Below are 26,418 nucleotides of genomic sequence, written 5' to 3'. Positions count from 1 at the left end.
AAAATTCATGTTATGTCATGTTTAATGGAGCTTCAAAAACTACACAATTACATCAAATCTGGTGTTTTATTAATAATGATCTGTACCAAATTTGATATATATTATTCATCACACTAATGACCAAACGCAAAATATTTTATTGTGTTTTATTAATATGCAACGAAAATTTTAATAACAGTAACATAACTCAATATGTCCCTGCTCTTCATGCATACGTCCTGCATGAATGTATGTAGCATATAATACCAACGTGCATAAACAATACACTACTTCATATACATTATTACTCTTATTAATAACCGGATAATTGGGTTTTGATTAGCATAATTGAATCTCGCGAAACTATTTAAATTAAGCTACTCGACTCAGCTTAAACCAAGGACTCGGTCAATTTCTCAAAGCTTAAAAAAGCTCAGATCTTAAAACTCGCTTTCATCTCCCTTCTCCATTTAAGTTTGCGATTCTTCTGCTTCTTCTTTTCTTCCTCCACAAACAAAAAAAAAACATAAAATAAAAGAGAATAGAAAAGGTTGAGATCGTTTTACATAAGAAACAGCCATTGAAGCTGTGATCCATAAGAGTAAACATGGAGAGTTACTTGAACCAGAATTTTGACGTTAAGGCCAAACATTCGTCGGAGGAAGTGCTCGAAAAATGGCGGAATCTCTGTGGCGTCGTAAAGAATCCAAAACGTCGATTTCGCTTCACGGCAAACCTCTCCAAGCGTTACGAAGCTGCCGCCATGCGCAAGACCAATCAGGTGCTTCTTCTTGTATTTTTCAAATTATGGTTTGAAATGGTTGCACACTTTTAGTCTATTTTTTGTATGAATACACACACATATGCGAGATTTTTTCATGTTATTTAGAAACTTTGAAACATAGGACACAACCCCAACGGGACTAATCACAACATCCGATTATAGAATATTACGCTGTATTATTGTGAACCTGCCTTAGCTATCGCCGAAACCGTTTTATGTATTGTGTAAATCAAGTGTATATGAGGTCAGATGATCTTAGCGTTTGCAGAACCATTATAGATCAATCATAAAACATTTACATAACTTTTTTTTATAGAATTGTATATGGTGAAATAATTCACAGTATTTAATATGATTCAAGTGATAAACATGCATAATATTTATTGAACTAAAATTGTAGAGCTGCAAACGTATAGTATCTATTGAAAACCATGAACCGGGAAACGACTGAAACGATGATATAAACGAATATGCAGAGACAAGATTTATTATTTTTACCGAATTCAATTAATTTCTCACAAATGTGGCGGAATTTAGATAATTTTAAAACACCTGATAGAGTTTTGTTGAGACTGTAATCGCAACACCCGATAATAATATATAAGAATTTACAATAATACTATACACCATACTTCTGAGACTTCTTTTATAAGAAGAAGAAATATGTAGGATATTTACTGTAATTTTTCTGTTTGGTAAAACCCATGAGTTGAATTGATGAGATGGTGCGTTTAATTATAGCAAATGAACTACTTAGTTTAGTCTATAAAAGGATAAGCTCAATGCACAAAGGTATATCAATTTCATGTATATTTCATTTATTTTCACACATTCAACTTTCATAAAGGCCATTTGACCTAAAATTTTGTTTTAGGCCATTTGACCTAAAATTTTGATTTCAATATGTTTAGTCTATTTGGTTACATTTTTTTAATAACCCTGCTACGATTTGTACAACATCTAACTTGTGATTGATTTAGTTTTGGATCTATAGGTTTATGGAACTTTTAAATTTTCCCTCCTAATTTATATATTTGCAATTTTCACAATCCAGGAGAAATTGAAGATTGCAGTTCTCGTGTCAAAAGCCGCATTCCAATTTATCTCGGGTGGATAATTTATCAGAATGTTCACTTTATTATTATTTTTTTCCACTTTATTTTTTTCCATTTGTGTAAAATGTTATTTTATAATTTTGAAATGGATTTTTTTTCAGGAGTTTCTCCTAGTGATTACACTGTGCCTGAAGAGGTTAAAGCAGCAGGCTATGACATTTGCGCAGATGAGTTAGGATCAATAGTTGAAAGTCACGATGTGAAGAAGCTCAAGTTTCATGGTGGAGTTGATGGGCTTTCAGGGAAGCTCAAGGCATGTCCTAACGCTGGTCTCTCAGGTGAATCCGATCAGCTGATCCAAAGGCAAGAGCTATTCGGAATCAACAAGTTCGCGGAAAGCGAGCTGAAGAGTTTCTGGATATTCGTTTGGGAAGCCCTTCATGACATGACGCTCATGATTCTAGGCGTTTGCGCTTTCTTCTCTTTGATAGTTGGAATCGCAACTGAAGGATGGCCTCAAGGGTCACACGATGGTCTTGGCATTGTCGCTAGTATCCTTTTGGTCGTGTTCGTCACAGCGACTAGTGACTACAGACAGTCTTTGCAGTTCAGGGATTTAGACAAAGAAAAGAAGAAGATCACGGTTCAGGTTACGCGAAGCGGGTTTAGACAGAAGCTGTCTATATATGAGCTGCTTCCTGGTGACATTGTTCATCTCGCGATTGGAGACCAGGTTCCTGCCGATGGTCTTTTTCTCTCTGGTTTCTCCGTTGTGATCGATGAATCGAGTTTGACTGGAGAGAGTGAGCCTGTCATGGTGAATGCCCAGAACCCTTTCCTTCTCTCTGGAACTAAAGTGCAAGATGGGTCGTGTAAGATGCTGGTTACAACGGTTGGTATGAGGACACAGTGGGGGAAGCTAATGGCCACTCTTAGCGAAGGAGGCGATGATGAAACCCCGTTGCAAGTGAAACTTAACGGAGTTGCAACTATCATCGGTAAAATAGGTCTCTTCTTCGCCGTTGTCACGTTTGCCGTTTTGGTGCAAGGAATGTTTATGAGGAAGCTTTCGTTGAGTACTCACTGGAGGTGGTCGGGGGACGAGGCATTAGAGCTTCTTGAATACTTTGCCATTGCTGTAACGATTGTTGTCGTTGCGGTTCCTGAAGGCTTGCCTTTGGCTGTGACTCTTAGCCTCGCGTTCGCGATGAAGAAAATGATGAACGATAAAGCTCTTGTTCGACACTTAGCAGCTTGTGAGACGATGGGATCCGCGACTACTATTTGCAGTGACAAGACCGGTACTCTAACAACCAATCACATGACCGTTGTGAAGTCTTGCATTTGCATGAATGTTCAAGATGTAGCGAGCAAGGGTTCGAGTTTGGAGTCTGACATCCCCGAGGCTGCTTTAAAACTACTTCGACAGTCGATTTTTAATAACACGGGAGGCGAAGTTGTCGTGAACAAACAAGGCAAGACGGAGATACTGGGGACGCCAACGGAGACTGCTATATTGGAGTTTGGACTATCTCTTGGAGGTAAGTTCCAAGAAGAGAGACAATCATACAAAGTCATCAAAGTTGAGCCGTTTAACTCCACAAAGAAGAGAATGGGAGTAGTCATTGAGCTACCTGAAGGAGGACGCGTTCGCGCTCACACCAAGGGAGCTTCTGAAATAGTCTTAGCTGCTTGCCAAAATGTTATCAACTCGAGTGGCGAAGCTGTTCCGCTCGATGAAGAATCCATCAAGTACTTGAATGTCACAATCAATGAGTTTGCAAATGAAGCTCTTCGCACGCTTTGCCTCGCTTATATGGATATCGAAAATGGGTTCTCTGCGGATGAAGGTATCCCGGCTTCAGGGTTTACTTGCATAGGCATCGTTGGCATCAAAGACCCTGTTCGTCCTGGAGTCAGAGAGTCTGTGGAGCTTTGCCGCCGTGCTGGTATTATGGTGAGAATGGTTACGGGAGATAACATCAACACTGCAAAAGCTATTGCTAGAGAATGTGGAATCCTCACTGATGATGGTGTAGCCATTGAAGGTCCTGTGTTCAGAGAGAAGAATCAGGAAGAGTTACTTGAACTCATTCCCAAGATTCAGGTCATCAATCATTATTTCTTGATTTAGACTTCTTTTTTTATAAGAAAAAAATACGATTTTACCTCTTTGCCCGGAACCAAACATTGTATATAGTTTTAATTGAACTCAAGTGGCGGAGTGCCTACTAGATACTTCTTTACCACTAGGCCAACAGCTCTCGTTGGTTTATTTAGACTTTTTTTCTTTTCTTGATCTAGTGAAGTCTTGAAACGAAGAACTTTCTCTTGACAGGTGATGGCTCGTTCTTCTCCCATGGACAAACATACACTTGTGAAGCAGCTAAGGACTACTTTTGATGAAGTTGTTGCCGTGACTGGTGACGGAACGAACGATGCACCAGCACTCCATGAGGCTGACATAGGATTAGCAATGGGCATTGCCGGAACAGAGGTGAGGTCTAAAATGTTTAAAAAGAGGCTCAAAACTTTTTCAAAAACTCTTTTTTTGCAATGACCTTTAGGTGGCGAAAGAGAGCGCAGATGTCATCATACTCGACGATAATTTCAGTACGATTGTGACGGTGGCGAAATGGGGACGTTCGGTTTACATTAACATCCAGAAGTTTGTGCAGTTCCAGCTAACGGTCAATGTTGTCGCCCTCATTGTTAACTTCTCTTCAGCTTGCTTGACCGGTGAGTTTAAACCGAACAAGCTGATTCAGTTATGTTAAATGTTTTTCATTTTTACAATGTTTATGCATCTTTACACAGGAAGTGCTCCTCTAACTGCTGTCCAGCTGCTTTGGGTCAACATGATAATGGACACGCTTGGAGCTCTTGCTCTAGCTACTGAGCCGCCTAACAACGAGCTGATGAAACGTATGCCCGTTGGAAGGAAAGGGAATTTCATTACAAACGCAATGTGGAGGAACATCTTAGGACAAGCTGTGTATCAGTTCGTTATCATTTGGCTTCTACAGGCGAAAGGGAAGTCACTGTTTGGTCTTGCTGGTTCTGATTCTACTCTTGTGTTGAACACACTTATCTTCAACTGTTTCGTCTTTTGTCAGGTAAAAAAAAACATAAATATTCAAAACACTCAAAAGTGGGTATTACGAGTACTCTGGTTTTGTTCTTAATGTTCAGGTCTTCAATGAGATAAGCTCGCGGGAGATGGAAGAGATCGATGTATTCAAAGGCATACTCGACAACTATGTGTTCGTGGTTGTTATTGGTGTAACTGTGTTCTTTCAGATCATAATCATTGAGTTCTTGGGGACATTCGCAAGCACCACACCTCTCACATTTGTCCAGTGGTTCTTCAGCATATTCGTTGGCTTCTTAGGGATGCCTATCGCTGCTGGCTTGAAGAAAATAGCAGTGTAATGCTGAGAAAACCTATTATTCTTACAGAATATAAGTTCCTTTTGACACAAGCAATGTTTTTGTCTTTTTTTTTATGGTTGCAACTTTTCATCTCTTTTTTTTTTCTGTTCCATTTTTGAATAAGTTTATTTATTTACCAATAGTTTCCTATTGTTGTGATTCAACACCATATTTTCCTTGGTTCTCAAAAATAACCCTTTGTGTTCTGGTACTCACATTTCACCCATTAATTAAGTTCTATTTAGGAGATCATCAAAGACACCTAGAGCATATGCATTCATGGGTTTAGTCTCTAGACATTATTATATTAGCAGTTTAAGATAATTCAGTTGTTTATTAAAAATAAAATATTTTAAAATGACATGTACACATGTGTAACACTAGTCTTTCAACATTTTTCTTAAGTTTCTCAATTGAGGAATCTGTAATGCCCCGACCGTCTACGACTAATAGACCTCTCACGTCCTCTCTCTCAGCCCGTGGGCCATTCCTGCGACCGGCGGTGCGTTAATTTTTGGAAGACTCATTAGTCATGTTTACTGATGATATAATCACAACATAATTTTTTCTGTGTTTTGGCCTCACTCGCATGATATCGCAAATCACTTTCTGATAGGTCATTCATTCTTCTACTACTCCAATTCAAAAACGCTCAACTATGAATTTCTAAACGGATGTGTGCCCGAAAAGGTAAGCGAATTTTAGTGATATAGATAATCAAATCAATTTTCTTAAACCTTTGCATATATACCAAAAATCGGAATGTTACAAAATAATCATATGCCTTATTTACACATTCTTTATATTGTATTTTTTATTATTTTTTTTGGTGGAAAAATCTCTCAAAAATTCACTAATAATATTTTCTTTAGTCTCTAAATAGTACCAAGAAAATAAAAAGAAATGTTGCACAGAAAAAAAGTGAATGAGTAAAAATAATAAATTTCCCTTCATTTTTTTAATTTTACATTATTTACAAAGAATGTATTTTTATCTATTGTTTTCTCCCATTTTTAACTTAAATATAGAACAAAAATATCCATTATCTTTAGACCAATATTATTGCAGGTCCTTGTTGGTGTCTTTAGGAGAGGGGAGACCACAATTTGGCAAAACTAAGAAGGGACAACGGAGAGAAGTCGCTAAATAAGGAACGTCCTTGCTGCGTCCTCTGCACTGTTTGCGGGCCCCACAACACGTGGTGACCCGCGATTGGTTGATTTAAAAAAAAAATCAGAAAACTAAAAAAGAAAAGAAAAAAGATTCTAAGAACTTCTGTCCGATAATGATGTTCTTAGTACTGATGAGACACTTGAGAAGAGATGAAAGAGTTGACTAACATGGCATCTTCCGGTGACGGTAAAGAACGCCGGCCACCTTGAAAGCAGTGACGGAGACAAAGAAAAAACAATGAGATGGGATTTAGTTAAGAAAGTTTTCCTTTTAAAATTGGATTACTATATAATTTTGGTTTACCTTTCGGCGATTAGAAGATACAATAATTGTCATGTCTTCATTAAATACACAATAGATAAAATTATATATATGCACGATGACACAAATATAATAAACAAAACATGTTAATAGGAATATGCTGGATTTTCATCATATATAATATAACACAATAATGCAATTATAATAAACAAATTAATATGTTAGTTGGTAAGATGGTGACTTTTATCATAATATAAAGATAAATTACATGACACATACAATAGATGACACATATAGTATATGCCACAAGTATAATAAACAAATATGATAAACAAACTTACAATAAACATGTTAGTAGAAAGATGCTTTGATACTTTTGTCGTGAAAAGTTTTTTTTTTTATTATTTTTTTTTTGCAAAAGGCATTCTTAAATTAAAAAAGAAGAAGAGAAATTGGGGCATATAACCAACAAAAATTTAAAAATTAACAAACTAACCATATGAAAAATGTGGCTAGAATACACTCTGTATTTTATGTCTTAGACAAGAATATATCATTGACCAAAAAAAAAAAAAAGACAAGAATATATCATTGAGTGTTAGACTCATGTTCCCCAGACCCCCGGTAGTGTAGGCGCGGTACTGAAATGAATTAGAGATATAAACGCAAAAACAGAAAAATTAAAATTAATATAATCATGATGTGTTCTGCACAAGTTGCGTGCAAGAGTAATATATAAGGGATGCCAAGTTGTCCTAATTATAAGATCAATGATGTTATCTATGTCATACTAGACATGGTAGAATCATAATATCCACTTCAACTAATCTAATAAAACATAATCTAAGAAAATAAAAAAGTTGTTAAACAACGTTAAATGCATGCTAATAATAATTTAATAATCCACTATACCTGATGTCATACTAGATATGTTAACTATATGTCCCACTACACCTAATCTAAAATCTAAGCAAAAAAAAAACATAATCTAAGAAAAGAAAACGTTGTACTTGTCTTCTTTGAGGTTGCAACGTCAATTTCACACTCTACTCCAAAGCAGCTAATAAATGGATCAACCCCTAAGTTTATCAATGTGTGTTATGCTACATTTCCAACCTAAAATACGATTAGGGATGCCATGTATGTCATACTATATATGTTAACATATATTATATGATCTACTCCACCTAATCTTGTCGTACTAGAAATGTTAAAACTATATGATCCACTCCACCTAATCTTCTAATAGTATAAATGTTAAAATTATGTTGTCCACTACACCTAATCTAACATAATCTAAGAAAAGAAAACGTTGTACTTGTCTTCTTTGAGGCTGCAACGTCAACTTCACACTCTACTCCAAAAAGCAGCTAATAAATGGGCTCTTCTCCTTGAAAGAAATCTTAAGTCTCCACCTCTATAAATAGCTGGACATATCAAATCTCTATTCCTCACATTCAAATCACTAACTATGGCTCGTCATGACATTCACCTCCTCTCTGTTCTCATCGCCACTATCTCTGTCGTTGCATTGGCGAGTGTATGTCCCCCAAATCTAATCATCATTCCTATATTATGACTTTTTTTATCGAGTGAAAATAGTTTAAACTGTTTGGTTATAAACTTTGATTCCTTGGGGTTATATATTTCTCTCGATTTTGTAGGAAAATTGCCACTACACAATCTCTGTCAAAACAGGATCAAGACATGACTCCGGCACAGATGCGGTCATAGGGATTGTACTGGCCGACAGATCCGGAAAGTACATCGAAATTAAAAACCTAGTGAGTTGGGGTGGGAATATGGAACCAGGTCGCGACTACTTCGAGAATGATTATCTGGACATTTTATATATTGCTCAGGATCCCTTCTAATATCGATGTGGAACATGTATCCCTAATACGCCTTCTCGAGATGATGGCTATTTGAATGTCAATCTCAGAATGTTCGGGCAAGGATCGATAATGGATCGGATTGGACTGCATGGATCGGACTATGATACCATGTTGAGCTAGATAGGCTTCCAACCTAAAACCAATTGGCAATTAGTGTATTGGCCCAAGTTCCTTATATATTACTCAAGTCCCTTTCATATTTCCAATGTGGGATTTTCTCTCTAATATTTTCACTGGGACGGAGAAGTGTCTTCCGACCCCAATATGTTTTATGACTCTGAACTCTGACGGCTCCGGCCACAAGCCCGGTTGGTATGCTGCGTACGTGGATGTGAAGACAACCAAGACTGGAACTCCAAGCAAGTATCAACACTTCACAGTGGAGCAATGGCTTGCCAACAGTGAGCCGCCGTATCTGCTATATGCCGAACGGGACAACTGCCCGTCTGTGATCAAGAAGAGTCCCTATTCAATCGTATGAATCAATAAATTAATAAGGGTATCTTGGAGACTCGTCTTATGAACGCTTAATGGCGATATATGTATAATGAATAAAATTGTCGTCTTGTGTGCTTTTGTGATATCGTCTTTTGACGTTTGATGGCAATAATGTAAAAAATCCAATCCAATAAAATTTTAATGTTGTTTCTACTTTATGTTAGATTTAATCAGATTTACTATAAGACCACTTACAATGGACTTCGTTTCAAGCAAACTCCAGAGCTCTATTCCATAATTAGGTGCTGTGGCGAGTGTGGTTTGAACACAACATTCAACTGTTCAACTGTAGAATCAATATAATGAAAATGTTGAATAGATTGTTAAATCTAAGGTGGATTAAGATGTGTTAAATTTATTCAATGTGTTGAAACACATAGATGTCCACTTATTGATGTTATGCTTCATCTCGAATCGACGATCAGTGATGTCATCTATGTTATTGATGAGAAACATCCCACATCGGAAATATAAGAATTAATCTATTACTATATAAAAGGTTGGGGCCAATCCACTAATCGCCAATTGGTTTTAAGTTGGAAGCACATAATAAACCCGAATCTAACATGGTAAGATCCTTTGACCTAATTTACTATAACTACTACTACTATACCGATGTTGGACCCTCTGCGGATGTTATTCCCACATTGTCCACGCTTCAGACTTAGATGTCTGAGCGTGAGGGATGGTATTGATGAGAAACATCCCACATCGGAAATATAAGAATTAATCTATTACTATATAAAAGGTTAGGGTCAATCCACTAATCGTCAATTGATTTTAAGTTGGAAGCCCATAATAAACCCGAATCTAACATATGCCATACTAGATATGTTAACACTATATGTTCCACTCCACCTAATCCAATAATTTTAAAAAATCTAAGCAAAGAAAACGTTGTACATGTCTTTCTCTGTGGTTGTGCCGTCAACTTCACACTCTACTAAAAAAGCAACTAATAAATGGTCTCTTCTCCTTAAGAGATATCTCGTCTCCAGCTCTATAAAAAGTTGGACAGATCAAATGCCTAATTCTCACATTCAAATCACTAACTATGGCCACCAACTCTGTCGTTGCATTTGCGGACGTATGTCCCCCAAATCTCCTATTATTATGACTTTTTTTATCTTGCCAAATTAGTTTAAACTATTTGGCTATAAACATTTTTTTTCCTCTTGATTTTGCAGCAAACTTGCACCTACACAATCAATATCCAGACAGGAACGAGAGCCGACTCGGGCACAGATGCGATCATAGGGATTGTACTGGCCGACCAATCCGAAGAGTACATCGAAATTAAAGACCTAGTGAGTTGGGGTGGGAAAATGCCAGAAGGTCACGACTACTTTGAAAACGGTAATCTAGACATCTTCAGTGGGACGGAGCGGTGTCTTCCAGGCCCAGTATGTTTTATGAGACTAAACTCTGACAACTCCGGCTACAAGCCGGGATGGTATGTTGTGTACGTGGATGTAACGACGAGCAAGCCTGGAAGTGTGAGCAAGCATCAACGCTTCACAGTGGAGCAGTGGCTTGCCGTCGATGAGCCGCCGAATCAGCTATATGCCGAGCGGAGCAACTGCCCTGTCTGAGATCAAGAAGAATCTCTATTCAATCGTTTGAGTCAATAAATCAATGCGGGTTGAACATTGTGTTGTGAACGTTTATTGGCTATATGTGCATTAAATAAAATTGTTGTCTTGTGTGCTATTGCCCAAATGTAAATTGAATAAAGCCTGGGATGGCAAATTGGCAGTTATATAAAATATCCAATTGAATAAAATTATAATGCTTTTGTTATAGGTGAGATGGATGATTAGTTGGACTTTGTTCATTTTTAGTTTAATGTATTTTTGAATTATCAAACTTATTAATCAATTAGATTAGGTATGGGTACATAAACCGAGAACCAAAAACTGAATCAGAATCGGACCAATGTTCATAAAAATCGGTACAGTTTATATGTTTTTGGAACAAAAAAAAGTGAAACCAAACTTGACTGATAACCAAAGACAACAACTACAAATGATAGTAGAATCAAAAGTAACTTAGAAAATGAATAGAAAACAAAATTTAATAACACACGAATTTAAAAGAAATTATACAAGACATCAATGAATAGTGAAATTTTATTGAAAATGTATAATTTTAAAATTTAAATTTTCTAGTGAAGAATTAAAATTTAGTAAAAATATATATATGATGTTGAAAAAATTGTTTTTGCGACGATTTACCTTAGTTTTACCTGAATTTCCCGATTTATGCTTTAGTTTATCAATTTCATTTTATATATGTTTAAGAAAAAATCATATATATATATTTTTTTTGTCAACAGTTTTATTTTATTAATGCCTAAGCATGAATTACAATGGCTTATCAGTTCATCCAGGATAATACATAATTTTGATTAGTAATCCTGGCTCTTTTGGCTTATTGATCAACAACATGAACTTGATTCCTAGGTACATAGTGGACTATAAACTTATCTTCCTCAGCTAGGCAAGCTATATCTTGGAGATTAGAGTAGGCTTCATTGATCTGAAGTTGTTTGTGAAGTTGTTCTCCTGAGACAGCTTGCAAACTCTTGATTAATTCCAATCAATCACCTAAAATGACCACTTCTTTGTATGCGGTTAGTCAACATGCATCGCAAAACTCTATCGCCAACATCCTCCAACAACAAACGCACAACTACTGCATTGTAGATGCTTCATGGAAGTCACCAACTGAGAAAGCTGGAATAGGATAGTCCTTGTTTAGCAAAGAAGGCATCTCTTGGCTTCAAGAAAGCCCTGCAATAGCTCCTACTAACTCGCCATTCATAGCAGAAACAATGGCTATGCTGCTAGTGGTTCAACAACTCCATTTATATATGTTTAAGGTAAAATCATATATATGTTTTAACTTTCAATTTTATACATATTTCCACTTATTAAGTATTTTAAATACATTTTAGATATATTTCCTTATATTAGATATTTCTAGTGCAAAATAATAATAATTTGTTAACATAGATGCATTTTTATAAACTAAAGATCTTATTTTTTTTCTTTTTAAATTGCTTTCAATATATTTTCCTAAAAAACAACCATAACTTTTTCTATAAACACCCAGAGAACTCGACAATTTCTGTAGGCAAACTGATGTGTTAAAACTTAAAAGAAGAATGTTAGATTTTATATTATAAAAGATTCAAATGAGAAAAACCACACAGCAACACACAACTGAGAAAAAGAAACACGGCCAATTGATTTTAAACAAATAGAATCCGTAAAGAAATGAAAATCAAAATAGTGAACAACCAAATGTTTCAGGATCATTAGCCGCGAGGGGTGCGACTGCTTTCGGCATTTCTAATCGGGTAGAAATACGGATGTGCCTGGAAAAAAAAATCGACATATTCTCAATTCGAGTTAATAAAGTCTAATAATTTTATAAAAGTAAGGTTACGAAACTGTTGATTACCATTGCTTCTTTAGCAGTTGGCCTTTCTTGGTGATCATATTTCAGCAACTTGTCCACAAAATCAACAGCCTGATTCAAAACAAAAGTAAAATGGAAACTAACTCAGCCATCTTCATCCCTAAAATCAGTGAAGGCTTGTTAAATAATATGTACCTCAGGAACTGCTAAGTGCTGGTTTTCAGAGTTGATGAACTTTGACCATGGCTTCCGGCTATGTCTATATATCAAAAACAAGAGTGCATTGTTCTAAGCTTCTTAAAAATTGAACATTGAAAGCTTTCAAGAACACTATTAATCGAAAGATACCTCCCAACGAGGGACGCAAGATTAGGGTCCAATTCAATGCGGTATCTGGTTAGGTAAGTATTGAGTTCGTCTGTGCCAAGTACCTGCCATGATTATTAGCAGATATTATCGTACCATTACGGAATCATCTTTACTAGTAACATTAACACGATGGCTCAAACACGAACGCTTTTGTTATATGTTACCTTTGCAATTTTGACCAACTGATCATAGTTGTCATGACCATAAAAGAAGGGCTCCTTGCGGAATATCTGCATCAAATTTCAACATCAAATACTACAATGGAGTGTAAAATGGTTTAAAAAAAAATCAGCACTGACGAACTTATTATCCAATACAGGGCCAATTAAACTAGTTATAGCTTAAAACCGCTCACCATTCCAGCAAACATGCACCCGAGACTCCACAAGTCTAAGGAATAGTCATAGTCCTGCAAATCAACCAGCAGCTCTGGACCTTTGAAGTATCTGCTCATAAGATATGGAATGAGAAAAAAAAAATTTGAAAGCAAACACTCGACCTATACATCAGCCAGATAATTAATAAGAGTATGTTGCAACTTCTAATATCTCAGTGCATGCAATCTTCTATACATCCAAACTATCTACTTATTTCAGCTAAAAACCTCTATGAATAGTTAACAATTACAAGAAAGAGAATCTTGCAGTTGAGAGAGATTAGCAACAAAGGGACTACCTTGAAGCAACACGGACGTTGTATTCTTTCCCAGGATGGTAGAACTCCGCCAAACCCCAGTCAATTAAACGTAGTTTCCGTTGCTCGTGATCAATCATGACATTATGCGGTTTCACATCTCTGTGCATGATTCCTCGCGAATGGCAGAAGTCCAACGCCTGCAGAAACAAATGAATACTTAGTTACTTTTGCCAGAGCATCAAGGAACATTACATTATACAAGCAAACCCAATCTAGGGTTCAAGAAACTTGATCGATCGCTTACCTTTAGAAGTTCATAGATATAATATCTAACATCATAGTCTGAGAGCGTCGGATAGAGGACTTTGAAATCCTTATTGTTCACATGTTCGAATATCAAGCTGGGCGTCTTCGACTGCTGATCTCTAACAATGTCAAGCAACTTCACAATGTTTGGCCCGCCACAGAGGTTCTGCAGAATCTTGATCTCTCTCTTAATCTGCAGTAAGGAGGAGCAAAAAACTCTTATGTCAGAGATGAAATTCACACTTCCTCCTCCTTAGCATTTAATTCAAGAATCTTTCTACAAACCTTCTTCTTCTTCACAGGCTTCAAAATCTTGATAACGCATTTCTCGTCATCAGTGGCGTGGATGCCTTCAAAGACCTCACTGTATTTTCCCCTTCCCACTTTCCTCACCACCTCATAATCGTCCTGTACACTGCACGCACCATCAACAACAAAGCAACCTCAAACATTGATATACATACAAATAAACCACACCACACAAAACTATAACGCCAAGAAGCACCATCGTGATCTTTTGAAGAGGTTACTAACGAAAGATTATCATCATCATATAATCATTCTATACACTGCATCATCATCATCATAGCTACCTCAAAACACAAATAGCAACACACACACCATACACAAACTCAAGATAAACACATTATGTAAACCCTAAATCAACATTCCACCTCGATTCCAGAACCATTAATCGCAAACGAATCTCATACCAGCGAACAATGTAATTAGGTTAAGAAGGAAGAGATACATACCCCCATTGAACAGCGAGGGACTCGTAGTCCCAATACTCCTTAGGCCTAACGACGTTGACATCGGCGTAAACCCTAGCCTTGGACGGCGCACCGGCACGCCGGATTGATTTACCGATCTTCTGCGCCATCGTCTCCGGTTTATCTAAACCTTTCGCGCGAGATTGTTGTTGGTGGCGGAGATGTTGACGGTAGAGCGAGGCGCTGGAGGCGAATCCGCGGAGAGACGAGAGGAGGTTCTTCGACGAAGAAGAAGGAGAGGTGGAGAGGAAGGAGAAGAGGCGGCCGTTGGCGGCGGAAGCGTTGCGAAGGGAGGAGGAGATTGTGAATCCGTAAGGCCTAAAGGCCATTTAACATTTAAGTAAATAAAGCTCTCTTCTAAATTATAGACTTATGAAAGAGAAAAGGGTAACGAATTGCTCTTCTGTCTTCGTTTTTTTTTTTTTTTTTTGGGTTTTGCTTCGCTGGAATGAAACGGTGACGTTTGGATCTCTTTGTATATGTTTAGTATTCTCTATAGTATATCCTTTGGAGATGTGTACGACTTTAGTGTTGAACAGACGATTAAATTAGAATCCTTTATAGCTAACTTTTTCAAAGTTGGAGATTTACATCAAAATATCACAACCATTCATTGTAACATTCATAAATATACACTAAATGTATTTATAAAATAAATATATAAATGGGGTTCAATAGAAGCAAGTCTTGGGGTTTAACAAAGTTTTACAGGGTTTATCCGATTCTTAAAAGTTAAAACCCAAAATAGATTAAATATCGAGTCAGTTCAAAACCACAAATTTCAACCGCAAATACGCGTCAGATTTCAAAACATTGCAAAAGGGAATTGGTTGCTATTATACCAATTGAGAAAAGAAAACTGATTTATGTTTGCTTCACCCTCTGGTAACTGGCTCTCTGGCCAATACGGTGAGAGTTTTTTCTTTCACATCTACAGGCCATTGACTTATGAGTGGTGGTACTCTGTTTTATAAGCTCATCCATAATTTGGTCAAGTTAAAGCCGAGAGCAGCAGACTACGAACTCTCGTGAAAACAAAATCTTGGTGCTTTCTAGTATTTTTGAACTAAATACTGTGATGTTATATTTTTGAACTAAAAACCATCAGAAGAAGTTCCATTCATGATATAATTATAACAGCAAGAGACTTATTGTTGAAAAAGGTCTTTAGGTAGAAAGAGAAACAGAACCATTAATCTTGTTGACACAAGACACTTAAGACTTTGATAATACAAACATAGTAGAAGAAGGATCCATACATTTACATTGGAATCCTTTTTTATAGTTTCATCACTTCTTGAGATGTGGGAAGCAAGCGACAACATCGGCCTTCGGATGCTTGGCCTCAGCGTGCTCCCTGCATTTCACTTCCGAGGTTGTGCAGATGAATGTTTGCATACAAACCTTGCACTGTATAAACCAACAAGTAACAAAAAGTTTATGAATAGAAATAACACTCAATTCAATATTTCGATGCTGCTTACTGGTAACATTAACCAAATTCATATATGAGTGTTAGTAATTTTAATTCGACACAAGATAAGTCTTACATCAAGAAATTAAAATGGCTTACGACTCAATATTCAATTACAAAAGACCGTTTAAAGTTAAACTAAGGTTTCACGGTTCCATAAGTTCTATTTAATATAGTTACAGTTGAAACATTCAATTCCTACGAAACAAACATGTCACAAACTTTGGTTTGGTACCCCTAAATTCAATATCAACATAATGACCAAGAATTAAAATTAAAAACAGAAGCAAAAGAGATCACCTGAATCGACATAGCTTTCTTGTTTGCTTCCAATTGGCTTCCTGTAATAGATCAAAACACAGTTACGTTATAAAAAAAAACATAAATTGAAAACTCTGATTGAATCGGGTCGTGTTAAGTTTGGTTAACCTTTTCCAGCCTGCCTTGCCTTCTCGAGATTTTTCTCACGAGCCATCTTTGATTTCTGTGCGTTTCCTCCACCCATCTCTCTCTCTCTGTGCCTGATTCGAGATTACACGCAGGGAAGGAAAGAGAGGAAGAGAGACGAGACTACGCAAACCCTAATTTATGAGAAAGAAATGGGAATAATTTTGCCGACAATGTTGAATAAAGAGTTATTTATACGACAAAAATAAATTATCCCACTTGCGTTTTCTTTTCTATAATGCGCACTCCGTAATAAATTCGCCACTTATGTTTATGCACCATCCACCAATCACCCAACGCGCTATTGCCTCCTCTAGATAATTCGATTCTTATTATATATTGGGTCTTAGGCCTTTTTAACCTATTGGCATAATCATAACTTGTTCGAACTTTCAGTTTCTGAAAAATACTAGATTTCGCAGGATGATCGGCCCAGTATGAATGGAGACTGATCTTAATTATTGATTCCGTGACTCTAATGCGAAATCACAAATTTAAGTTCTGAATTTTTTTTCCAATAAAAAGCATGATTTTTCAGGCAAATGAAAAAAAAATTAATTAGATTTGGATTCGCATGTCCGCGTTTTTTTTTTTAATTTTGTAATGAATATCAATTATGGTTAATAGATGATTTTTATTGTTTGTATGTGTGTTAATTTTTCGTATGGTTGAATCTTAAACTAATCAAAGTGATATATTTATATAAGTTGCTTATCATTTGATTATATTTTACTATATGAAATAATTTTCTAATGTATTTTTTATAAATCATACTATTTACTATGTTGTGTATATATTTTTTTTTTTCACGATGACTATGTTGTGTATATTAAAAACAGTTTGTTCAAATTTGAAAGATTTTGTTAAAATTGGAACTGTGTATTTTTTTTTTGTTCTAAGGTTCAAACTTTGTTTATATATTTATGTCACTGCATTTGATTTTGTTTTATAGAATGATATTATGTGTTATAAACATGTGACTAGATTAGGACCCGCGTTTTGGAAGCGCGGGATTTGTTTCACGTAAAATTCAAAGTTATCAAATCATGTATAATTCGTTTGTATATTGTATGTGTAATATTATTTCAAGCAATAATAAAATATGTGTTATTGTGTAAATGACAAACAAACTCGCTTATTTTAAAGTATAAATTTATTTTCTGTTAACTAAATCATCAAGATATAGTATTATTTGTATGCGATGACTAATTTATCTTAGTCATAAATATTATTGTACACATAATCTAGATTATGGCTAAAAATAACTTTTACACTAACAACATACATGTTTATTTTATTATTTGTTTGTTATAGGATAAAATAATATTCAGTCCATAAATTAGTTATTTATAAATAAAATTTATAATAGAAATAATTACAAAGAATTGTGAACGCATTTCGTCTAATTCGGACATAAACTGTATTTTCTCTACATCAAATCTATTTTATTGGCGGAAAGATTAACCTTTGGTGCGTTACAACTTAGTTGGGCCTTAAGATCTTTTCACTACTGGGCCGATGTAACCTGAAATCTTCTAAAACGAGCGAACAAACATCAGTCAAGATCTATCTAAAAACTCCCATCTCTCTCTCCGGCGTGGCTTCACCGGCGAGGCAACTTTTGTGATCGATGGGGGTGGTCATCGAGAGCTTCGTCTGGGAGCCAAACTCAAGCGTCTTCGCCTTCTTCCTCCTCTCCACATTTCTATCGATATTCCTCTTCCCCTACTTCGCCAAAAGCAGAACGTTCGGTACCTTCGATCACGCCGTCTCCTCATCTTTCGCGCGCTTCCAAAGATGGTTTCTAGCTATCTACACTCTCTCTTCAGGTAAAAGATTCCTTCTGCTTTCTTCCGACGCGATTTCGAGATCTATTGATTTGATTGGAACCTTTTTTTTTGCGGCAGTGATGGAAGGTGTATGGTCGGTGTATGGAGAATCGGAGTTAGCGTCTTATGGCGTGAGTAAAGAATCAATGGTGTTTTATCTCTGTGTTGGCTACTCGACTTCTCTTGTTCTCGGTCCTTTTCTTGGTGTCCTCTCTGATCTCATGTAAGTCTAACAATGTGGGAAGGGTGTCAAAATGAGCTAGCTCGACTCATCACAGCTTAGAGTTCGGATTTTTCATGAGCTAGCTCAGTTTATTTATTATTTAAATCATGAGTTAAATTAGCTAACTCGCGATTTAAATTAAGCTTACGAGTTAGCTGATGTTCGTTAAAGATTGTTTATATAACTCGTGATCTTTATTAAATGAGCCTAAAATATAAAACTTGTGCTCATGAAAAATTTGATTGACACCTCTATGGCTAACTTGTAATATTTTTGTTTATTTATAATTTTTTTTTTCAAGTGATTGCTAAGTTTGAATGTTTTTTTTTGTAGAGGTCAGAAGAGGATTTGTTTACTCTATTGTTTCTTGCATTTCGTTGTTGGTGTGTGGAAGAGGATTACAATGAGTCCTAGTGCTTGGTTTGCTAACGTTTGCTTGTCTCTTGCTGGTCTCGTGCATTCATTTGGGTTTGAGACTTGGCTCGTTGTGGAGCATGAGAAGGTATGTATTCTTCAAGTTTATTTTTTAAATATAAAGTTCTGATTTTTGTAACAGAGTGTTCTTGTATCTTTGTAGCAAAGTCAGCGGAATGATTCGTTGAATGAGACGTTCTGGTTGATGACTTTTCTTGAGTCTGCTTCTTTGATTGGAGGTCAAGTTCTTGCGAATTGGCTTGCGGATGGTAATGTTCAGAGTGGCGTTGCGCTGTCTGCTACGGCGTCTCTGTTCTTGTCTGTTGTGGCCATTGTTTGTATTGTCCGGACTGCGAAAGAGCCTGTTAAGACGCTGCCACTTAGAGATTATTCTGCAGCGTTCTATGCATATGTTCTTGGTGGTAAGGGCTTTGTTTTTGTTTTCCTTTTGCATCGAAACTTTCCAAATTTGATTCAAACTGAAAGTTTTAGTTTTTAATTATGTCAGATAAAAGAATATGGTTTCTAGGAACTGCACAGGCCTGCCTCCAGTTTTCCACTGCAGTCTTTTGGATTCTTTGGGCACCGACGATAGTGGTATTGATCAACCTCCTTAGCATCTTTGTAGTTACTTCAACCAACTTTCATGTTTCACAAATCATATTAGTCATGATGCTTACTTTCATGTGATGTTTAAGACACCCTTTGATCCCAAATTGGGATTTTACAGACACACAAGAATCTTTTTGTAATAAGATTAGACAGTCACATGATGATAGTCCATGTCTGAATATATAATGTGTTATGTTGGGCCAGGCTGATGGGCGAGAAGTGAATCTGGGATTGATATATCCATGTTTCTTGGGCTCAAGAATGCTTGGGAGTACAGTATTCCCATGGCTTATGAGCGGACAATCATTTCTCCGGCTTGAAGATTGCCTAGTCTACATATACGCAATACTTGCGGTTGTGTTTTCTATAGTAGCCTATGATTATCAGGTAACTTATTTACTAGTTTCAGAAAAGCTTTAAAAACAGTCTCGGTGCCGTTCATATTGAAGGCCCTCACACATTATTTTGCAGGAAATCAGCACCTTAATAGTACTTTTCTGCTTATTTCATGGCTTTGCTGGGCTGGCACTGCCTTTGCTTGCAAGACTAAGGACCATGTAATCATGATTATGCTCTTATATGCATTTAATCTGTTTGTTTTTTTTCGGATTATTTAGCTGAGATAAGAATCTTTCTTCATCTCTGGTGTAATGAATGTGTTGTTTTTTATTTACAGGTATGTACCGAATGAATTGCGTGGAGGGATGATAAGCCTTTCTCAAGTCCCAGCTAATGCAGCTATCTTGTATTGCTTAATACAGGTATGTGTGCCATTACAAACATTAACATGTTTTGCTTCTGTTCCGTGTAAAACTGATCTTTAATATTGCAGAGAGGGTACTCCGGCAAGATTGAGAATTCAACAATGATGGCTCTAAGTGCCGTTTCGTTATTCTCTGCATCTGGTTGTATATATTTGTTAAGACGATGGGGAAAGTCACCACACCAAGACTGGCACAAGTTATGATTCTGAGTAGCTCCTGGTCTCTAATTATGGGGACTTACCCACGTAAGGGGAAGCAGGACAAAGGCAAATCTACATGTTCCCTTACATAACTCAGGTTGGTAGTTGTGATCTTGTGTTAATGATCTCGGTAGCAGCTTGAAGTGAGCAAACAGACAAACCTCGAAGAAACTCAAAGATGCAGAGAACGAATTCTATCAATTTTGAAATATTGATTCTTTTTCTTTTTGGTCTTTGAAATTGATTGTTTTTTGTTTTGTTCATGTCTTTTTAAGATTATTTTTTGGACTCCAATTAGTAAATATGAATGCAATTATTTTTTTTTTTTTTTAAATCAATCTGCATAATCTATTTTTATCATTTGTCTCTTAAGATTAATTTCTCACGCTACATCAGCTTCTCCGGACAGATCTTGCAACAACAAAACCAATAGTCTTTACACATCTTTTGTGGGTTCGATGTTTGGTAGTATTATATATTTTCTCTTTCAAAATATATAATATTTAGACATGTGCACAACAATTAAGAAAATTACTTTTATCTAAAAACATCATCTAAAGAATAAATTAAAAACTATCTAACTAATTACAAATATAAAGAACAAAATATTATTGGCTACATAATTTTTAATAAAGTTAAAATTATCTAAAAAACGAAAAACATTTTACATATTGAAACATTAAAAACTTCTCAAACATCATACATTAAAAAACAGAGAGAATATATAGCAAATACATATATATATATATATATACAGTTGTAAGTGATTATCAAAAGTTCCCTATAGCACAAAGGTTAAAATTCATCTCAGTGAGCTAGATTTTTTTGGAGAATTATAAATTTCAAAGAAATTAGTTTTCTTTATTTTGATTGGCTAAAAATATGAAAATAATTAATAACAGAATAATGTATTTGTAATTAAAACTTAATGTGTAAAAACTTTAAAACATACACTATTTAAAAAAAAAACTAGATTCGAACCCGCACGTTCGTGCGGATATATCTTTATTTTTAAAATAATATTTAAACTATAAAATAAGTTATAAATAAATATATTTAATATCGATTTTAAGTATATAACATTATTTTCAAAATTTTATATTTTTGAATTTCTTTTTTAATGAAATTGTACTAATCATATATTAATCACTTAATTGGTTTATTTGTTTAAAAATACAACATCATATTAATAGTTTAATTTTGAACATTAGTTTTACATGAATTATAGCAAATTGTATTAATTTTTGTTTAAAATCTTTTAATCTCAAAATTTTTGTATGTGACCAAATTAAATTTTTTAATATTATATTTTAATTTTTATATTATTTTAGTATATAATATTTCAGTTTGGTGTTTTTACTTCAAAAATCAAACATAAAATCTTACAACCAATAAATTATTTTTATCTTGTTTAATAAAAAAATTAATATGATAATTTCAGAAAGAATTGGGATGTATTATTTAATTTTAAAATTAATTACTGAAATATGTATAAGATTTGATCTAGATTAAATATAGTAAACAATAAAAAATAGCATAATGGAAATACATTTGGCTTTTCCTAAGAATATTATTGTTTAGATATATATTGTTTATTTTTTTATGTTAGAAAAATATCATATATGAGTAAATTTATGGTATTTAGCTAAGTTTCTAACTAATGGTCTAATATAGATTTTTGTGTGGTAGATAAAAAATATGACCTATATTATTATTTATGAAGTGATTTTGCTTATTTGTCATGTTCTCCATGATTTTAGGTAATTTTGCTTACTTGTCATGTTTTTATTAGGTTTTAGCTAAATCATTGATTTATTATTTGTTATTAGCTGAGTTATTAATATATTAATTTAAAATTATCCTTAATGAATCTTGTATATAATTAAAAACGAATGTTAATAATATTAAATTTCTATGTTATATTAAAAACGAATTTTAAACAAAATCTTTACCGAATTTTATATATAATTAAAAATGAATTTTATTTTAATAGTATAAAGTTTATATGTTATATGTTACATTAAATAATTGATTATAAAATAATATAATAGAATTATAAAAATAAGATTATTCTTATATATATTGTGTTGCTATCTGAAAATAATATTATATTATAAAAGTTAAAAAAGTTAAGATGAAAAAAACAATTGATAATTAAATATTAATCAAGCAAAAAATTATATAAAGATATTTTCTAAACTATTTCTAAGATATGAGTGTTTTAAAAAAAATTAACACAATAGTAAGTATATATTTTGATAAAAAAATATTTGACATATATAAATACTTTGATGTTTGATTTAACTATTTAAAACCATAAATAATAACTTATTATGTTGGTTTTAGATTAATAAAACATAAACTAATAAATATTCATAAGAAGTTTATGTCCGTATACAGTGGCGGAGCCAGCCGAATCATTGAGAGGGGTCAATTTTCCTATAAACATCTATTACATGGGTCAATGAATTAAGTTGGTGATAATTTTTTAGTTTTTTTCTTCAAAATATAAGTAAAATTTTTTGCTCCTAAAAAACCATGTGGGTCAAGTGACCTTTGTGCTAAAGCACTGCCTCTGCCACTGTCCGTATATGCGGGCAAAACACCTAGTTCTAAATTAATAGATTAGATGAATAATAAATATGAACCACCTCTACAAGTTGCAATGTCTTTTGCACATGTTTTTCTGGCGACTGATGGTTCCACACCTAATTCTAAATTAATAAATTAGATGAATAATAAATATTTGGACCACACCTAGTATTTATTAACAATCCTGGTTATTTAATAAGGCACAACAAGCAGACTTGAGGCCATTATTATTAGGGATGAGCATAAATAACTAAATACTCATTGTTCGTCTTATATTCACTTTTCGTATCCGCAGGCCTTGATTTTTCAAGTATTTGTAGTTGTTAAGCTGGTTATCAAGCACTAGCGTTTATATACTTGAAAGTATTTGTAGTTGTTAAGCTGGTTATCAAGCACTAGCGTTTATATACTTGAAAGTACAAGACGAAAATATTTGATAAACGTGGGCAGTTGTCTTATCAACTGAACCAGCTATGATAACCACCCGCTAACCAGATCAAATATTTGAACTATCACCAACCACACCAAATGAACTTGAATACAACATAAATTCAAACGACCATCAATCCACGGGACAAAGCAAAGGCAAAGACCCGTCATTTGTCTATAAAATAGATTTTTATTATTGTGAGAATTAAACAGATTCTTATATCAAAAGATTCATGTTTTTCTCTCATCTTTTATAATATGCAGAGATAGATTTGAACCTACCCAATCAAGGAGTTTGTCTTTATTAACAAATCAAGTAGAAGTCCAAACTTTCAATAGTTGTACAAGACAAATCAAATATCAAATATACATAAAATGTAAATATTCGGCGGCTTTGTAACAATTATTAAATAATTTTAACAGCCCACTTGGGAAGTATTACTTTGGTACAGTGTTAGATTTTCTTACTAGATTAACCCCGGTCTTTTAGTCGGGGTTTTTAATTTATAATTTGATTTTTTTTTGTTTTTTTACGCGTTTCAGCTAAGAGATGATTCTTATATATATCTCTTATTTAAGAGACATTTATTAACTTTTATTAGTTAAAATCTAAAAAGGTTAAAAACCGTCTCTTATCCGAATCTAAGAATCACAGTTAAGATTAGGGAGAGTAAATTTTGGTACTAATTTTAGATTAGGTGTATAGTTTGCCGTTATAATTTTGGTACTAGAAACTTAGTTACATTCTTGTAAGTTTTTTTAGAACACATTCTTCTATAAGTTTTTTTTTCAAACTATTATTATAACTTTTATCCATTGAAGTCTTTAAAGCATTAGGCATGATCTTACACTGGATTTTGTTTCAAAAACATAAATTATACCGAATAGATATGGAAGACAATACATAATTATTCAACACCAAAAGAGTCTGCAGCCAAATATTTTTATTAATTTCTTCATATGGGCTTAACCACGCTGTAACCTCCATCGACCGCCAGATTCTGCCCGCTAACGTAAGCTGAATCATCCGAAGCCAAAAACAAAGCTGCTTGAGCCACGTGGCTAGCCTTGAGCACCACACCTTTGAGAATCGTAGTGGCGGCGACATACTCCTCCACCATCTTCACCGTTTCCTCGTTATAGCTATTTATCCCCGTCGCCACACCGTAGGGTGCAACGCCGTTGACTCTTATCCCGTACTTCCCCAGCCCGCTACATGCTGTTTTAATCAACCCTACAAGTGCATGCTTCGACGCCGTGTACGCATGAGGTCCAGGACCACCGATCTCCGCCGCTACGCTCGTCGTACAGACTATTGACCCACGCGTGCCCTTCTCCACCATTGCACGCGCTGCATGTTTGATCAAAGCCGCGGCGCCGCGAACATTGACCGCAATTGTCCGGTCAAATTGTTTGAGATCCAAGTCGAGGATGCTTCCTGGCTGTTCCATGACACCGGCGTTGCTGAACAGAACGTCAAGCTTTCCATGTTTTTCGACGGTGAACTTAACCGCGTTCTCCACTTCTGTCTCGTCTGTTATGTCGCAACGGTAAAAACATGCTTTGTCTTGTCCGATAGAAACGGCCACGTTCTGACCAAGCTCTTCTTGTATGTCAACGATAACAACCTTGGCTCCATGCTCGGTGAACAGCCTAGCGGCTTCTGCTCCAATCCCGCTGGCTCCCCCAGTTATAATAGCGACCTTGCCATCCAATCTGCTATATATAATTTGGTAGTCCCAACGATCAAGTATATACGAGAACGTAAATAAATTAGAAAATATAGAGTATAATGCTTTGTAGCACTTACCTCATGAGTCCAGACATTGTTGATTGATGTCAAAGAAGATATGAAGAAACAACATGTCTAGCTAAGTATATATATACATATATTTGAGGGTTGACCCACGATTCCAGTCAGGGCCGGCTCAACACTGATAGGGGCCCTGGGACAAAAAAAATTTTTTTACTCTCTAAAATTTATATAGAGATAATGTTTAAAATATTTTTAAAATTTAATCAATAATATTTTGTATATTTTGTAATGAAAATAAAACTATATACATATCAAATAATTTTGGGCCCTTTTCAATTTTATTTATTGTATTTATAATTTTTTTATATATAAAAATATAGATTTATAAAAAATTGGGCCCCTTATTTATCATTACATGGAGGGACACGGACTCGGACCCGGGGCGGTCGCACCGGTTGTCCCCCCTTGTAAGCCGGTCCTGATTCCAGTTAGAACCATGTTTCTGAATTTTGAAAGAAGGTAAGTTCAAATTTAAAACTAATCTATGTTATCAAAGATAATTCCGGCAAATGAAAGATACCTAACACCCATATATTTAATGAAAGTTAACTTTTCTTTCAATTTAATTTACACCGATATCAAGAAGTATTATTGCTTATTTTTATTTATTTATGTATTCACCACCATCTAGTTAATATATTTTTAAAACATAATTCAAAATTTAATATCAAAATAAATCCAAAAAAACTAATCTTAAGTACTAAATAAAACCAATCTAAAAGAATAACAAATTAAATTAAGTAAAGAAAGTGTTCAAAAAAATTTATCTCGTTATGAGAGCCTTGGAATGATCTATTTCATGGTCTTCATCTTCATGATTTCATCTATTGGAAATCTTAGCTTTTTTTTTGTCATCGAAATCATAATTAGTTATAAGAACATATTACCATTGTTGTCGGTTGTAAAACCAAAAAACCAAAGTCGGGTACAAAGCAGAGTAGGCCGGGTGGATAACAGCAATTTAATGGCATATATTGAACAAGCGTCTATACCTGGCCAGCCTTCGCCAGGTGCAGTTATTTCACTAAATTAAT

The 26,418-nt window shown here is 34.9% G+C and overlaps 6 protein-coding genes across 7 annotated transcripts; 3 read left to right on the top strand and 3 right to left on the bottom strand.

Moving 5' to 3' along the window:
• Positions 1 to 282: 282 nt before the first annotated feature.
• LOC106370268 (putative calcium-transporting ATPase 7, plasma membrane-type) lies at positions 283 to 5,556 on the top strand. Its single transcript, XM_013810308.3, has 7 exons — positions 283 to 760; positions 1,818 to 1,872; positions 1,980 to 3,925; positions 4,157 to 4,315; positions 4,386 to 4,557; positions 4,636 to 4,934; positions 5,011 to 5,556. Exons 1-7 carry the CDS (start codon positions 587 to 589, stop codon positions 5,248 to 5,250), a joined length of 3,045 nt encoding a protein of 1,014 aa, XP_013665762.2. The 5' UTR covers positions 283 to 586; the 3' UTR covers positions 5,251 to 5,556.
• A 4,502-nt stretch (positions 5,557 to 10,058) lies between these two features.
• Positions 10,059 to 11,083, top strand: LOC106370270 (PLAT domain-containing protein 2-like). The gene is made up of 2 exons (XM_013810310.3): positions 10,059 to 10,164; positions 10,265 to 11,083. The coding sequence occupies exons 1-2, from the start codon at positions 10,132 to 10,134 to the stop codon at positions 10,667 to 10,669; spliced, it is 438 nt and encodes a 145-aa protein (XP_013665764.2). The 5' UTR covers positions 10,059 to 10,131; the 3' UTR covers positions 10,670 to 11,083.
• Positions 11,084 to 12,232: 1,149 nt separating this feature from the next.
• LOC106371342 (casein kinase II subunit alpha-4, chloroplastic) lies at positions 12,233 to 14,971 on the bottom strand. Its single transcript, XM_048741502.1, has 10 exons — positions 14,567 to 14,971; positions 14,097 to 14,226; positions 13,810 to 14,004; positions 13,545 to 13,702; positions 13,225 to 13,315; positions 13,034 to 13,099; positions 12,849 to 12,931; positions 12,696 to 12,759; positions 12,543 to 12,611; positions 12,233 to 12,456 (listed from the first exon to the last, which is right to left on the bottom strand). The coding sequence occupies exons 1-10, from the start codon at positions 14,911 to 14,913 to the stop codon at positions 12,397 to 12,399; spliced, it is 1,263 nt and encodes a 420-aa protein (XP_048597459.1). The 5' UTR covers positions 14,914 to 14,971; the 3' UTR covers positions 12,233 to 12,396.
• A 708-nt stretch (positions 14,972 to 15,679) lies between these two features.
• LOC106371343 (uncharacterized protein At2g23090) lies at positions 15,680 to 16,808 on the bottom strand. The gene is made up of 3 exons (XM_013811404.2): positions 16,488 to 16,808; positions 16,359 to 16,399; positions 15,680 to 15,994 (listed from the first exon to the last, which is right to left on the bottom strand). The coding sequence occupies exons 1-3, from the start codon at positions 16,561 to 16,563 to the stop codon at positions 15,875 to 15,877; spliced, it is 237 nt and encodes a 78-aa protein (XP_013666858.1). The 5' UTR covers positions 16,564 to 16,808; the 3' UTR covers positions 15,680 to 15,874.
• Positions 16,809 to 18,047: 1,239 nt separating this feature from the next.
• On the top strand, positions 18,048 to 20,873 carry LOC111211348 (molybdate-anion transporter-like). The gene is made up of 9 exons (XM_048741500.1): positions 18,048 to 18,334; positions 18,413 to 18,557; positions 18,891 to 19,059; positions 19,135 to 19,393; positions 19,480 to 19,568; positions 19,788 to 19,970; positions 20,055 to 20,140; positions 20,260 to 20,344; positions 20,416 to 20,873. Exons 1-9 carry the CDS (start codon positions 18,136 to 18,138, stop codon positions 20,548 to 20,550), a joined length of 1,350 nt encoding a protein of 449 aa, XP_048597457.1. The 5' UTR covers positions 18,048 to 18,135; the 3' UTR covers positions 20,551 to 20,873.
• A 3,492-nt stretch (positions 20,874 to 24,365) lies between these two features.
• Positions 24,366 to 25,514, bottom strand: LOC125578541 (short-chain dehydrogenase reductase 3a). Of its 2 annotated transcripts, none has more exons than XM_048741499.1 (2): positions 25,379 to 25,514; positions 24,366 to 25,284 (listed from the first exon to the last, which is right to left on the bottom strand). In XM_048741499.1, the coding sequence occupies exons 1-2, from the start codon at positions 25,393 to 25,395 to the stop codon at positions 24,525 to 24,527; spliced, it is 777 nt and encodes a 258-aa protein (XP_048597456.1). In that variant the 5' UTR covers positions 25,396 to 25,514; the 3' UTR covers positions 24,366 to 24,524. The 2 variants fall into 2 exon arrangements, with proteins under 2 accessions (XP_048597456.1, XP_048597455.1); XM_048741498.1 differs by having other exon boundaries at positions 24,366 to 25,287; positions 25,379 to 25,504.
• Positions 25,515 to 26,418: the final 904 nt, after the last annotated feature.

The sequence above is a fragment of the Brassica napus genome, chromosome A9 (genome assembly GCF_020379485.1).
Source record: "Brassica napus cultivar Da-Ae chromosome A9, Da-Ae, whole genome shotgun sequence".
NCBI lineage: Eukaryota > Viridiplantae > Streptophyta > Magnoliopsida > Brassicales > Brassicaceae > Brassica > Brassica napus.
This window is presented reverse-complemented; position numbering and strand designations above follow the sequence as displayed.

Excerpts from the sequence above, each read along its gene's own strand:
- LOC106370268 (XM_013810308.3), top strand. The coding sequence starts at position 587 with ATGGAGAGTTACTTGAACCAGAATTTTGACGTTAAGGCCAAACATTCG. Across the intron at positions 3,926-4,156 it reads AACTCATTCCCAAGATTCAG|GTGATGGCTCGTTCTTCTCC; the intron begins GTCATCAATCAT and ends TTCTCTTGACAG. Across the intron at positions 4,558-4,635 it reads CTCTTCAGCTTGCTTGACCG|GAAGTGCTCCTCTAACTGCT; the intron begins GTGAGTTTAAAC and ends ATCTTTACACAG.
- LOC106370270 (XM_013810310.3), top strand. The coding sequence starts at position 10,132 with ATGGCCACCAACTCTGTCGTTGCATTTGCGGAC. Across the intron at positions 10,165-10,264 it reads CTGTCGTTGCATTTGCGGAC|CAAACTTGCACCTACACAAT; the intron begins GTATGTCCCCCA and ends TTGATTTTGCAG.
- LOC106371342 (XM_048741502.1), bottom strand. The coding sequence starts at position 14,913 with ATGGCCTTTAGGCCTTACGGATTCACAATCTCCTCCTCCCTTCGCAAC. Across the intron at positions 13,703-13,809 it reads ATATCTATGAACTTCTAAAG|GCGTTGGACTTCTGCCATTC; the intron begins GTAAGCGATCGA and ends TTGTTTCTGCAG. Across the intron at positions 12,760-12,848 it reads CTTGCGTCCCTCGTTGGGAG|ACATAGCCGGAAGCCATGGT; the intron begins GTATCTTTCGAT and ends TTTGATATATAG.
- LOC106371343 (XM_013811404.2), bottom strand. The coding sequence starts at position 16,563 with ATGGGTGGAGGAAACGCACAGAAATCAAAGATGGCTCGTGAGAAAAAT. Across the intron at positions 16,400-16,487 it reads GGCAAGGCAGGCTGGAAAAG|GAAGCCAATTGGAAGCAAAC; the intron begins GTTAACCAAACT and ends GATCTATTACAG. Across the intron at positions 15,995-16,358 it reads AGAAAGCTATGTCGATTCAG|TGCAAGGTTTGTATGCAAAC; the intron begins GTGATCTCTTTT and ends TGGTTTATACAG.
- LOC111211348 (XM_048741500.1), top strand. The coding sequence starts at position 18,136 with ATGGGGGTGGTCATCGAGAGCTTCGTCTGGGAGCCAAACTCAAGCGTC. Across the intron at positions 19,060-19,134 it reads TCGTTGTGGAGCATGAGAAG|CAAAGTCAGCGGAATGATTC; the intron begins GTATGTATTCTT and ends GTATCTTTGTAG. Across the intron at positions 19,394-19,479 it reads CTATGCATATGTTCTTGGTG|ATAAAAGAATATGGTTTCTA; the intron begins GTAAGGGCTTTG and ends TAATTATGTCAG.